This window comes from Myiozetetes cayanensis, unplaced genomic scaffold (assembly GCF_022539395.1).
Source record: "Myiozetetes cayanensis isolate MyiCay16 unplaced genomic scaffold, myiCay2020 scf14, whole genome shotgun sequence".
In the NCBI taxonomy this organism is placed as follows: Eukaryota; Metazoa; Chordata; class Aves; order Passeriformes; family Tyrannidae; genus Myiozetetes; species Myiozetetes cayanensis.
Window position 1 is genome coordinate 18430713 of NW_026087048.1, and position 14181 is coordinate 18444893.

Genomic DNA, 14181 nt, shown 5'->3' on the forward strand with positions numbered 1-14181 from the left:
TTAGAGTTTGGCGCAGTAATGTTGAAAATCTGCTACCAAGAGGAGGATGGTGAGTTTGAGATGTTACACCAAGTATACACTGAATATATTCACACTACACTGGAGTAACAGTCTAATCCTGAAATGACAAGTTTAATTAATTTGGGTGTATTAGAATCTTGTCTTTTTTTGTATCACTTCAACACAAGGTAATAATTCTTTGCTTGGAATACCATAACAATGGAATGTTTCCCAGTGGTTTTGACAGTGCACTGCTGTCCCTTACCAGTAATTTAGATAGCAGATTAATTAGTGTTACAGGAAAATGCAGTACTCCTCACAGTTATGAGCAAGTGATATTATAATACTGTTATTTCAGTTTGGTAATGATGGCATGATTTTAAGGCTTAATTAAGACTCTCTCACCCGTGACAGTTCACATCTCTTAATTCTCAACGTGAAGTTCCTGTGTTTCATATGGAATATGATTTAATTGTTATAATTTTCAAGCAGATGCCCAAAAGAAGAGATCAGAACTTCAACACTGAGAAAGCTGATCACGAGAAATGAAAATTCTCCTCCAGGGACAATCAAGTGAGACACAATATGGTTAATCCAGGAAAAGTGCTAATGTGTGCAGTAAGAGTTTAATGGAATAAAATAAAAGGCAATAACGTGCCATGATCAGACCTCCACTCTGCTGTGCTGAACAGGAGACACCATCTCCAGCATGCTCATTTCAAGAGGGATGATACATTAGGAAGTTCAGAGGTTTAAAAGAAGAAACAACCCTCCAAAAGGCTACTTTTTGTCTCTGAAAACAGGAAGCAAAAAATATTAACCCTGAAGAGAAATAGTTGATTGCTAAATACTTACTGAGAAATTGTGTTGGTGTCCAGGTCAACACAGCTCACATCTGGAGGGGGGTCATAGAGGTCAAAGTATCTTGAATCAATTCCCACTATGAAGGGGCAGGGGGCACTTAACACATCTGCCAGTGCCAGGGGACAGAGAGGGATGTAGGGGCAGGGCCAGTGGAAAGGGAATATCATCTTGGAAAACAGAGACAAGAGCACAGGTTAGACAGGTGTGATACGGTCTGTGCAAGTGCAAACCACGCTGCATCAACCTCAACGTCATTTCACATGGCAGGTAATTCTTACTGAGCATCCTGATGCAGATTATTAAATAAAAAATGCTCTCATTTATCTAAAATTCATTGAGAAAAGCTCTTCAGGATAGCAGATTGCACAGCAGAGACTGCAAAGCGTTGCTTAGTAATGACAGGCAGAAAAACGATGTGCATTTCAAATTCCACAGGAGATAATACAGTGCTAGTTGGGAAAATCAGAACTCACACTAAGTGCATTGTGATGACCAAACACAACAATTATTTACAATATTTACATACAAAGAACCAACAACTCTTTCAAGTTGAACTTTTCAAGTTCCTCTTTCTCTTCTGTCTCTGCAGGATATCACTAGCAACATTCATTTTTTCTCTTCAGTGATCTTTTATTTTCAAGCAACCTTGAAGGCTCACAGCACTACTCCAAGTACCAGATTTTATCTCAAACCCTTTCATTTTTCCATCTGCAGGTACATGACTAAAAGGCAGCACTTACAGAGACTAATGCCTCTGTGACACTGGTGAGGACAGAAGGTCGCAGGGAGTGGATGAGGATTTTATGTTCTGTCACAGCAAACACGAGCAGAGTCACTGCATTCTCAGGTCCCAGATTCTGAAGTAGTGTAGAAAACTTGCCTCCACTGTTACAGGAGATGAACACAACACAAACACGCTGGTGAGTTACGAGGCACAAGAAAAAAGGAAATGTTCAGTAACAAAGTAAGTGCAAATCTGCAAATATTTCCTTTTAAAGAAGATTACTTGGCACACTTCGCAGTTGAGTGAGGAATGGTCACTTCCCAAGAGTAACCAGAATTCCTTGAGACTCTTTAACCATGGGGACTATTTTCAGGACACATGAATGATGGTTTTTCTCTTTGAGAAGCAATTTACAGGGAGACAACATGTCTTCCATTAATCATTCTCCTGCACCGAGACATGAAGGTTAGGACAGTCACAGAACTCTTGAATTCCCTTGCAATCCAAAAGCTGCACTACCCTGGGAGCCCAGGCACCAACTCCTGAAAAGTGGATCTAATAATTTATATTCTACCCCAAGAACCACTACAGTTATTTGAACAAACCTCCCATGTATCATTAATTAGGAATGTATCCTTGTCAGGTGTAATCTGAATGAACTCCAGGAACACCACCTTCCAAAGGCTCCAGACAAGGTGAGCTCATTCACACAACTGCAACCCAAAGCACCAAACCTCTTCCAAGACATAAATCAGAACACTTCTCACAATTTACAGAAGATACTGCTACTTGCCTCAGTGGGAGGGGTGATGACACAGGTTGGCTGAGGATCAGGTTATCGTGTGGAGACAGCTGGAGAAAGATTTTAAAATATATGTTTATTCTGAACTTTGGAAATATTTCTTGGAAATCACACAACTGCAAGAAAGAACACTTAAAAATCATCTCAATGAAGCTGAACCTTGCACATCCCAGCTGTACAGCACTGTAAGAAGTGCTGTGCAATGATGTGCATCAGGATCTTTTAGTAAGAACTGGGTAAAGCACAATCTTCCTTTCTTGGTCTGAAGTGAAAATATTGCATATTCACACAGAGGACTTTACAGCAGCTAATGCTGCAGAAAACTGAATATATGAACTGCTGACAAATGAAGCCTTCTGTGTTTTAAGGGCAGTGAGGACCCAGAGTTCAGACACAGCTTTTTAGGGGCTGGGGGGGGGATTCATTCCGGATTTAGGGGAAAAGAGATGGATAAAAATTCATGCAGGGGAGAGGTGGCAGGTCATAAAGTCATCTTTTTCAGAAGACATGAGAATCAGGCTCTTGACTGGTAGAGACTGCTCAGCTCTGACAGAATCTTTAAAATTTGCATCAGCTGAAGATCCAAGACAAAGAACCTGTGAATTCCCAGCTCTTTCTTACATGACATGACATGAAGCACAATCATATATTCACATATATATTCAGCGTGCCTGGGAAGACTCATCGGTACAACACCATCGACACACAATCAGTTTATCAAAGCCCGGCTGATGTTTTCAGCCACAGGAAATCCAAGGTAACAGAACCTATATTTTTTATTGCATAAAAGCAGTAACTTAGTAAGTTGTAACTTTTACAACTAAGCTGCACAAGTTCTGACAACTTTTAGAGGAACGTTTCATTTTTGTTTCACCTCAGACCCACTGCAGGTGACCAGATAGCAGAAGGCAAGGCTGATGACCTAGAAGCTCTCAGTCACCAGGGCTGTGCCTGCAGACTCCCCAAACATTAACTGGAATTAAGGAGTCCCTGCAATGCTGCTTCCCTGCATGTTTTTCATAGAGCTGACAAAGGCTGCTGCACCATCCCACCTCCCTGACAGATGAGGATGGCCACACCACTCCACGTGCTGGATTTGTCTCCCAGTGAGTCACCTTGTGACCACCAGCACCATTAGCCTGTTCAGTGGAAGAATTCAAAGGACTCATTTTTCAGCCTGAGGCAACCTTCATAAACTACTCCCAGAAAAGAAGCATCAGCCTGATGTCCTCTGACTGCAGTGCCTCAGCACAGGCAGATAAACACAATTAAAGCTCTATTTGAAGAGCACGTCTCCCTCAGGCAGAAGGGTCACTTATTGCCCCCATTCTCCAGAGGGAGAAACATTTATTCCGTGTGCTCTTCAAATCTGCAGATTGTGAGAGTGTCATTAGCACGGGAACATCTGTGCAATAAGGGGATGTAGGACATGGAGAGCAGAGTCCAGCAGATTTCAGGTCAGAAGGAGCCCTATCAACAAGGGCAGCTGCAAAATGGGACCGTTCCGGAGTGTTTTCCTGATGGCTCTGATTTCTTGGAAACTTTAAAAAGTCACAGACGTGCCAAGCTCTCCCTCAGTTGTAACAGATGCTAAGCAGGATCTAAGGATGGGTTACACAGCCAGCCTGGCACACACAGTTACTAAAATACACCAGGCCTCATTTTCAGAAAGCACATTATATACAGGAACCTGCAAGACATTCTACAGACATTGCAGAATTGTTTAACACAACACTATCATGCTTTAATTAACAAACTTCAGAAAGAAACTGCATTTCTCCCATGAAATAGTGTCCTAAAAGCTTGCAATTTTCAATAGTGCAGCCATTTCCCACACTAGTTTGGGGGAAAATCTTAGGTATGATCCGGTTTTTTTATCCAGTGCTGTTTCAAACACAACTCACACTGGAAGCAGCTGGAAGGGAGTGTTCACTCACAGACCTCAACCACCACTGCCCACTGGAAAAGCAGCGTGTTTTCCATCTGTACTATCAGCTACCACAGTTGTACTGATTTGATGTACAAAATACAGTGAAAATAAGGTATAACAGACATCATTTCACACCACTTGAATCCAGGTCTGGGATATACACCCACGAATAATCTGACAGGGTTCCCTAAAACTTCAGGCAAAAAAAATGAAATGCTTTTCTCTAAACTCAATTTTAGTCTCTGTAAATAAGTGTTTAGCGTTTCCTGGTACAAATATTTCATTGAATGTGAATGCATTTTTTGATTTATTTACTTTCCACTCAGCCTCCCTACACTAGCTAGAAGAAAACAGTTCAAAAGCTACTGCAAGGTCAGAGCAGATGCTGACTTTGAATAGTTTCTCATTAATTTCCATACACTCTGAAAAAAAATTAAGCTCTAAGCTCACTGAACTTGTAATAATTCACTAAACTCTGAAACTGGAAACAAAATTTTTACAGATTTCTCACTGTTAAGTTTATGAATTTAGGGAGAAAACAGACCCAGAACAAAAAAAAATTGGAAATAAAAGCTACATTTTCCATTCACTAACCTGTTCACCAGCTGTTTTACCTTCCCTTAAGACACAGTTATTAAAGAAAATTACACTTACCTGAACTAGAATTCTTGGCCTCTGAGGGGATGGAAAAGGAACTTTATGCATGAAATGGGAAATGTGTCTAGAGGAAAAGAAAAAAAAATAGTGATTTACTAGAAATTAAGCTAAACTGCTTTACCACAAGACAAAAATTTTTCCAGGAAGAGAAATTATTATATAAAAGAAATGGATCATACTCATGCAAAAAACAGAGCAAAAAAACCCAACACTTAAACCCTAATGGGATATTCTGACCTTTAAAAAACCTATTTTTCTCCTGGTGAAAACCAAAATGAGAGGCCAGATTATCTTTCAGAATACAAATTGGAATGCACCAATAAATCCATAAAAATCAAAATTGAGCATTTCTTATACTTACTTCTCATTTTATTCATTCACAAAACTCAAAACCCCCAAAACCCTCAGCTTAAAAAAAAAAACCAAAAAACCAAAACAAAACCCTTCATCTTCATCACTGGAAGTTTACACTCTTAGAATCTTGCAGTGATGCAAAGTGGAATAATGAAAGGGATCAACAACCACAAGAAATACTTAAACCTCATAAAAGCTAATCTTGAAGTTTAAGCAGAAAAGAGACTGCCACGTAATAAAAGAGGAAAGCAAGTGGTGTATTTGAAATCTGGTGCATTAAAATGTTACTTTAGCCCAGAAATGTTAAACGGTGTTACACATCAACTCCAGCTATCGACCACTTGTGGGGTGGGAGGGCTTCCACTGCATTTTAAAATGTGAGAAGGAAATTGGTTTTATTTATCACGAACAGAAGAGAATTACTTGTGCAAAATATTCAATCTGCTTTATCATCTCTCATTACACTACAAATGGGCGTTTGAAAAAATGCAAACCTACGGATTTAGTTCTCCTGACTTGATGGGTGCAAGATTAAGAAAGGATTTATAATCTTGCTCCTCCTATGGCTAAAGGGTGCAAAGCTAATTAAAACAGCTTTCAGAGACCTCTGCAGGCCCTTAAATCACAAATAAAAACCTAGAGTTTTTCAGGAAATAGCCAAAGATACATTCAATCACAGGAGAGAAGTGTTTCACTTTGTGAAACCATTCCATTGATGACTAAAGTAAAGGAGTATAACAGGAAATATAGAATAAAAAAGAGCTCTCATCAACTGCAAAGAGCATCATGAATTCTGGAAGGGACTCACTTTTCAATGGGGAGGACGTGTGGCCCAGAAATGGAGTAACGATACAGGAAGGTGAGGAACTTCTTGAAAGCATCGAAGAAAGGCCAGTGGGACAGCAGGCAGATGCACTTGTTTGTCTGCACTGTCCTGCACGTGTCTGACTTGCCCTCAGCAGCAGCTGCCAAGCCCAGCTGAGATCTTTGTTTCTCTGTGAGGTTCTCTTCAGGATACAGTTCATAAAACTGGATAGCAGCACCATAGACCTGCAAAAAACACCAGGGGTTTGGGGGCAGGGATTCAACCTCCACCCTCAAATCAATCTGACAAAGCCCAGACACACACAAGGAAAAATCAAGTCTGTGGGACTGCTTGAAAAGCTGAATTAATGCATCATCTTTTGAAGCAATTTATCCCAGAATATTCTTATGGCTGTGAAAATCCAGACTGTCTATTAATTATTTAAAACACTTAAAGTCATATGAGGAAGGGTAATTTTTGAAACTATTTAAGGGAGAGAAAAATAATGATTATGGAGAGTACAACTACAGTCAACTGCTCCTACAATTGCCTTCAGAGCTATTTTAGGAATCCTTTGTATGCAACTCAAAGCAGTATTCCCTGACATCCAATTTACTTTTTAGAACAAGTATGTACATGCCAGGTCGTTTCCATGCTTGCAATAAAAATAGAATACTTGCATGTATATGCAGTCAAATTTTACAGCTCTCCAGTTTCACAGGCTAACAGGACTGCAAAGCAAAGGAGTTTATGAGCAACAGTCCAGCCCTGAAATAAATGCAAGTCACCCTTTACAGTAGCCTCTGATTGAAGCCCAAATGAACAGGTTCAAGTTTGCCTCTGAAAACGTTCCTTATCATAAACCCGAACAGATGAACAACCACACTTTTTAAATTAAATTATTAACTTTTTTTTTTTCAGCTTACAAAGTACCTTTTCTGCAGAAGCTCCAGTTAGTACAAAGGTAGAAAAAACTGGGAGGGGGTATTTACTGTTTGATGGCCAACATTCAATGGTTGCACCCATAGGCAGACAAAAAAGAGGCACAGATTCTGGTAATGGGAATGATTCATAATCTTCTTCAGGGTATCTGCATATCAAACCTAGAAAGGGAAGGTGCAGAGAGGCAGTTATGGAAGGAACAGCAGAAGGAGATTTTGAATAGCTCATTCCACAAAACAATGCCCAGAAAGTTCACCTATGAGCCTACAGCAGCTTGAGAAGATCAGTGAAGTTGTAAATTAGGGAAGAGCTGGAAAGGGCAGGTGCTGCCACACCTGACTAAAGCACTGGACTGAAATCCTACTTTCCATTTGAGGAACTATCCATAACTACTTTATCTTTCCCTGTTTGCAGGCTTTGTGCATCTCAGCTGTTCTATTGTAATAGTTCACATTCATCATCAGCACAAGTAAAGATTTAAAGTCCAGTTTAAAAAACGCTACCGTGAGTAATTGAGAAATAAGACTGATGTTTTCAATTATGCCAACAAAAGTTCCCTGAGAAATATATATATGTTAAATATTAGATTTTTTTTAAGTATCAGTAGGATTTATTATACTGTTGTTGTTTACAGAGAGCAGCATCTCAAAGGGATATAAGTGAATTAAAGCTTAGATCTGAATCATGCTCGTGACTTGCATGCAAACAAAATCAGGGTTTAAAAAACCCCCAAAAATGAAAACCCAACACATTTCATCAGTCACAGCAAATCTAATTCTGTCTTCTAAATAAAACAACAAAATAAACATGATATGCAATCCAAAAATCCTTAAAGAGCTCAGTGCCATTGAGGCTCAGGGCAATGTGGAAGTCTACAGGATTCTTCAGAATGTTTCTTAAAAAAAGTGGTCAATCAAATTTGCAATTTGCAAATGCAGTAAATAATTTTTGTGGTATTTTCTTCTGCATATATACATATATATATATACACACACATCCTTAAGAGACAGTTCCCAGCAACAGAAACAGAGGAGAGCTTCCCATTAAAAAGAAAATTCTGAAATAAAACAGTCATGATACATATTTCTAAGGTTTAATTTAGGACACTGTTTTAAAAGAATTCCTTAGGGAAAGACTCCCTTTTCAATAATGGCAAGACAGTGTCCAAGAATTCTTCAATCCAAAATGTATTACATTACAAATGAGCCTTTACATCCTGAGCTGAAGGTAAGGAAAAGCTAAACAGCAGTTACGTACCAGCTTTATATGATATGGTGTTGGTTTTTGCCACAGACTTTTTGTAACATAAATATACTGCTGAGCCCCACTGTAAAATAAAAGAAATTATTGGATTGAGTGATGAAATATAACAAAAGGACATAATATAAAAGAGTGGAGGAAAAGCTCACACTGTTAATAATTTTAAGTTCTCACTTTCTGGACATGAAAATAAAGACTGGAAAGCCACGGGACAGAAAAGACCAGCACCCTGAGAGGGAACACAGATGTAACCATTTCCATAGGACAGCACTTCCATAACCCAGTCAATACAGGGACTGGTAGAACTGAGAAATCCATTTGTCAGTGCCTACAGGCATTTACTGAAAAACAAGCACAAATCAATTACCATGATCTTTCTAACATGATCCTACTTGCAGTGCAGTCAGCACATCCTCCTCACACACCGACTTCTGAGGACACTACAAGTGCCAGGAAATACAGCTGCAAATTTGACCAGGAGACACCCAAATACTAGGTTCTGCAAGTCCAAGTGCTGTGACACTTGTGTATTAATTTGGCAGGTCAGGAACCACGTGAAGGGTTTAAACAGGTTTGCAGTCAACAGCTTCCAACATCACCTCACATGCAACTTCCTTCAAATAAGAAGTCTGTGAAACTACTGAGGAGATGAACATTTATAAAACAACATTGCAGGTGATGGGAGAGCTTTAGAACAAAACAGAAACTGGTTGTTAGATACAGAATTCCCATGACACCAGTAAAATCAGTGTCAGAAACAGCCACATCTGCAAAACCTCCGGTGGCACAACAGGTTCTGAAGGACCAATCCAAAGCTGCTGAAGTCAGCATTTCCAAGTCAGCACTAAAAACATTTGCTCCAAGGCTTCCAAAAATACTTTGTTCCAAGCAGCAGCAAAGGAATGCAATCCTCCAACTCTTCCAGTATTTGCTTTTTATCTCTGGAGAGCCCTCCTCAAAATTTTTCCCCGGGTACTCCGCGAGCTGCCACAAACACTCCGCAGACGCCCCATCACCGAGGGCCCCGAGCGCGGATTCTGAATCTTACCATGCTGTTATTAAGGTTCTTGTCGACCTTGCAGAAGGTGTGTGGAGGGGTCTCCCCCTTGCTGGGGATGATGATGCAGATGTCTGTGACGGCCAGCGCGTTCTGGGTCATGTTCTCGGCGGCCCTGCGGTAGGTGAGGAAGACACGCTGGGACGAGGCGCTGCCGCTGATGTTGGCAGGACGGCCGTAGGGAGTGGTCTGGATTATTTCACAGCCTTGCTTCACTCTCTCTTTCCCATCATATAAAACCCTAGTTACAGTGGGATGGGGAAAAAGTCAGCAGGCACGTTTCTGAAGCGCTTTGAATACCAACTGAGAACTGTAACCAAATAATACTGATTTATTGGTAGCTCTTATATCATCTCTGAACATTTTTACAGATCACATTATATCAAGCTGCACTCTAACAAAAAATTCTTCATGGCAAAACTATACTAGTTTTCCTCACATATAGCTGCTTTTAAGCATTTTGTTTACTGCAAAACTGTTATTTTCAAGTCAACTAAAGATTCATTGCCTGATGCTAAGAATGTCATACAACTCACCTCTCTTCACTCTGTATTAAAATAGGTTAAGTATCTTATCCCAATCTAAATATATACGCTGAAAACTGTAAATGGCTTTGAAAACTCCAAAATATGAAGGATCACAGCTGTCATTAAAATCCACTCAGCACTCCTTTTCCCTACCATACTGGGTTACAGTGTGCTCAAGGCAACAAACACCTTCCTGCTCAGAGTGCCTTGTATGGCACTTCAAGAAACCTGCCTTATCTGCTCATTAGTCAAATAAAACTGTAAAAATCACCCACTGGAACAGAAAAACCACTCACCCCAAATCAGTAAGTGGGGGTTTGTCCCTTCCTCGGCGATAACAAAGGTATATCTGCGGTCCTACCAGGCTGCCGTTGTTGAGATCGGCAGACAGGCCTGAGGGAGTGACATCTATGCACTTGTATCCCTGGGGAACTTCCTCCCCCAGGGATTTGTTAAGCACTGTTACATCTGTGATGGGCTCTTTTGGCTTGGCTATTTTATGGCAGGCGTCGTTGAAGTGGATTTCCTCCTCCAGCGGTTTGGAGATGTCCGTCAGTCCTGCGACGACAAAGTAGTCGGCAACACGGGCCCCTTTGTCTTCCATCTTCCATCACAAGATGTTGTGACTGCTGAGAAAGAAAGAAAGGGGTGTCAGTGTCTGTGAAGGCAATTAGAAGATATTAGAAGTAATAAGGTGATGTTTATTTTTAAAAACAATAGAAAAACACAAAAGGAATAGAGCCAGCATCAGATCATGTAATGCTTTTAATCTGTAATCACACCCTTTCCAATTTGGGATTCTGAGCCACAGTCTTGTGAGTTAATTCTTAAATCTTGGAATGGAAAACCAGAGCGGACTCTTTGTGTTATCTTACTGGAGTAGCTGAACAACAGGAACAGTAAGAGCAAAATTCTGTGCAAAGGTTTGCAAACAGGTCACGACTGGGCCAAAAAGCAGTTCTCGTGTGTTCTGCCTCCAGTCCATTACTGCATTCAGCTCACCATGGCAATGGATCCTCCAAGGCTTCATCTGCAATTAATTTCCTTCCTGAACATTAAACATCTATGCAAAGGCTGTCTTGATGATTCTAAAGCTATAATATTTGCAGCTGTCTTGCTCCATAAGATTTTACATCGGATATCAAGGCCAGATCTTCACAGAGTATTTTTGCAGGCTATAAGTTGATACCATTTTATTTTACAGTGGTTTGGGACTCAGATCCTTGACAGGCAGCTCATCCACAGCCAGGGACATACCAGCTTTTATACAAAACACTTAAACTGAGTCAACTTCAATAGAGCACAGACCTCTGTGAAACAAAAACATTCAAGACCACATGAAGTTCTTTGGAATGAGAAGGAATAGAGTCCTGCTGTTCCAGCCAAACTGTGTTGGGAAATTATATTCTTTGTTCCTGGAATGCATTGATAAAACAATTCTTTACATATGAACTCTTCCTGTATAGTATTTTTTGCAGTGCTTGCTGCCAGTGTTGTAAATTAACTTCAGCTCAGGATACACATCTATTGGGGATGAGAAGACAAGCAATGCAGGGCATACATGTCAGGAGGTTCAGTTTCCTCTTTGTCAGAAACTTCTGAATGCCTTTGTGAGTCATTTAAAACTCACATTTCTCTTATTTTATAGCTTCATTGTGCAAATAAAGAAAATGCTGTTTCATGGAGTATTGAGAAACGGGCTAAAAATGTTTATCCCAGTCACTCACATGTGCTGGAATCTTGCTAAAGCAGCTTCAGGAAGTTTACTGTCATCGAGTTCCAGGCTTTTTAAACCAGACAAGCTATTTCAGACTCCCTTTTGTTAAATTAATTTTGTTTGGGTGCAAAATTTTGTTGCAAGAGAAACTGTTACCACACAGGAGTTTCAAGAGCTTGCTGGCATTCAGAGACTGAACAAACAGAATTTAAAACAGTTGGAGTGGTTGATCCAAGACTTCAGTTTTCATGGAACCTTTATTCCCTTTGCTTTAGCTCCCTTTATTTTTTGGCCTAGGTAGTTGAGTATTAAGCTTTATCAAACTCACTGATAATGAGGAAAATTAAGTCATCAATTGATATTAATTGATATTGTGCATGTGATCAAATTGTTTCAAGCTGGTCTCAGATTCCCAGCCCCAGTTCCCGCTCCAGGAGAAGGAATGTCAGGCTGTGCCTGATCACCCCCACCAACCTCATCCACCACTGCAGGAGAGGCAATTCCAGCTTCTTCCTGCTCTGACTCTCTAGGTTGGTTGTGTTTTGCTAGACTGAGTGACTCAACAAGTTTCTGAAGTTGCCAGGAAATGAGTAGAAGTTTTTGTTTAAGGTTATTTACATCATTCAAGAAAATGCCAAGAAAAAAGCCCCCAAATTATCTAACCTTTCTTTCTTTCTCTGTGGTTAACAGGCAATGTGGGACACCTCAGAACACGATTTCTGGGAAACAATCACCAAGATACAGCAGAGTAACAGTTTGAAAATAACTGCTCAGCTTGTGTTTGGAGAGAACAGAGAACACAGCCACAAAATCAACCTAAATTCAGTTATTTCAAAAACATCTGGAATATGTTCCTCAGCATATATGAAAGTAATAACTCCAAATTCAGACTCCTCCTTGAGTGATATATCCACAGCCACACAAACTCAGGCCCTGCATATGGTGCCCATTATCTCCCTGTCCATCTGGCTGCAGGGAATCCAGACAGGCTGGGAACAAACGCATGGAGAGAGGAAAGGCATTGCACAAAGCATCTTTAAATTGACAGAAGACCAAACATTGCCATCTTTTAGCTAAGGGGACTGAAGTTCTAACTGTTTTGAAACATTAACAATTCTCTGTGAAATGTAACCATGGTATACCACCACATCTTAGCTCTCGTAATACTAAGTTTTGCTCCTTTTCCCATCAGCATCATTTCACAAAACTACACTGATTTCTGGAGTGATTCACAATGCCTTTTAAAGCTGAAATGAAACCAACATTTTAGTAATCAAGAATTCTACAAATGATGGCTGTTAAAACTGCAAGTAAGCCTTTTAACTCCAATGTATTAGCAGCCCTATTCCAGTTTAATCAGCCAAGACAGCATTACAAATAAACACAAAGACACGTATATAACACTGAAAAATCATACTTATTTCACTATTCATTATTTCATACCAAAAGTCTTAAATTCAAACATTCATTTATTCCCAAAAGCACTTTCAAGAAAAACTGGGACAGGCTCTGCTCATTTAGAGCCAGTTAAAATTAGAATCCCCTACATACAAACACCTGCTATCACACAGATTTGCTTCCTAAGGTTAGAGCACATAATAGACAAGTCAGCAAGACTTTCATAATTTAATGCAGATTTTACAGAAGGGAAGGGAAATAAAAAAGGCCTGGTTGATGATGCATCATCCCTTCAAATCTGCCCCATCCCTGGAAGTGTCCAAGGCCAGGTTGAGTTAACTCAGTGACAAATAATCATTCTGTGAGAAGCATTTCACATAAACTGGTGAATCTGAATAATTTCTGCAGAAACTTTTTACCAGGAAGGTATTTCCAAGCCTCTTATACACATCTCACACTACAGCAAGTCAGCTGTGGAAAAAAACCAACCAGAAACAACCAAGCACAAAAACACCCAAGAAAAAGAACACAGAAAAAGTCACAGTGTACAACAGCATTGCTTGAAGCAGCTGGTTCCAGATGAAATTCAACATTTACACTCAGTGCCACACTGAGAAGCTTCTACTGCTTCTCTCCACTTCAGTAACCTGAGGATGAAAGGCTGCCCTTTGAAGACAATGCCACGGGATCATGAACTCCTACAAAAGTCCCTGGAAACAAGTGCAATCCATGGTCTTCGAGCCATCCCATGATAATCATTTTTAATGGACTGCATGTAATTAATACCACTATAAACTGAGCGCCAGAGGCATCAGAAAGAATCTAAACCTCGCCAGTAGCACAGTCACTTGTAAAAAAATTATTAAACATGCACACAGACTTTGCAGATCATGACTATCTAAATGTGGGAGAAGAGGGCTTTTTGCCATGTCTAAAAATATGTGAACAGGGGAAACAATCAGATAATCCTCCCACACAACCACAAACTATTAGCTTTGATTACTCTGCTGAAAGACAAAGAGTAAACTCGGTTTCCTTGTTTAGTCAAGCTAATGTTCTAATATCATTACATTTTTGCACAAACATTTAGGGAATACTAATTAGTAACTTTTGCTGCCTGTCACCAGTGCTGCAATTCAAGCAG

At 40.0% G+C, this 14181-nt stretch overlaps 1 protein-coding gene across 5 annotated transcripts in view; it reads right to left on the reverse strand.

Moving 5' to 3' along the window:
• The window catches only part of DENND4A (DENN domain containing 4A), a 47018-nt gene that overhangs the window by 23679 nt on the left and 9158 nt on the right, over positions 1-14181 (reverse strand). For all 5 annotated transcript variants that reach the window (XM_050309209.1, XM_050309210.1, XM_050309208.1 and 2 more), the window contains exons 3-11: positions 10219-10551; positions 9387-9636; positions 8336-8405; positions 7070-7239; positions 6140-6381; positions 4975-5041; positions 2382-2440; positions 1605-1749; positions 856-1031 (exon numbers count right to left, since the gene is read on the reverse strand). In XM_050309209.1, coding sequence (XP_050165166.1) covers positions 856-1031; positions 1605-1749; positions 2382-2440; positions 4975-5041; positions 6140-6381; positions 7070-7239; positions 8336-8405; positions 9387-9636; positions 10219-10526 — 1487 coding nt within the window. In that variant the 5' untranslated portion in view covers positions 10527-10551. The remainder of the gene's footprint in view (positions 1-855; positions 1032-1604; positions 1750-2381; positions 2441-4974; positions 5042-6139; positions 6382-7069; positions 7240-8335; positions 8406-9386; positions 9637-10218; positions 10552-14181) is intronic.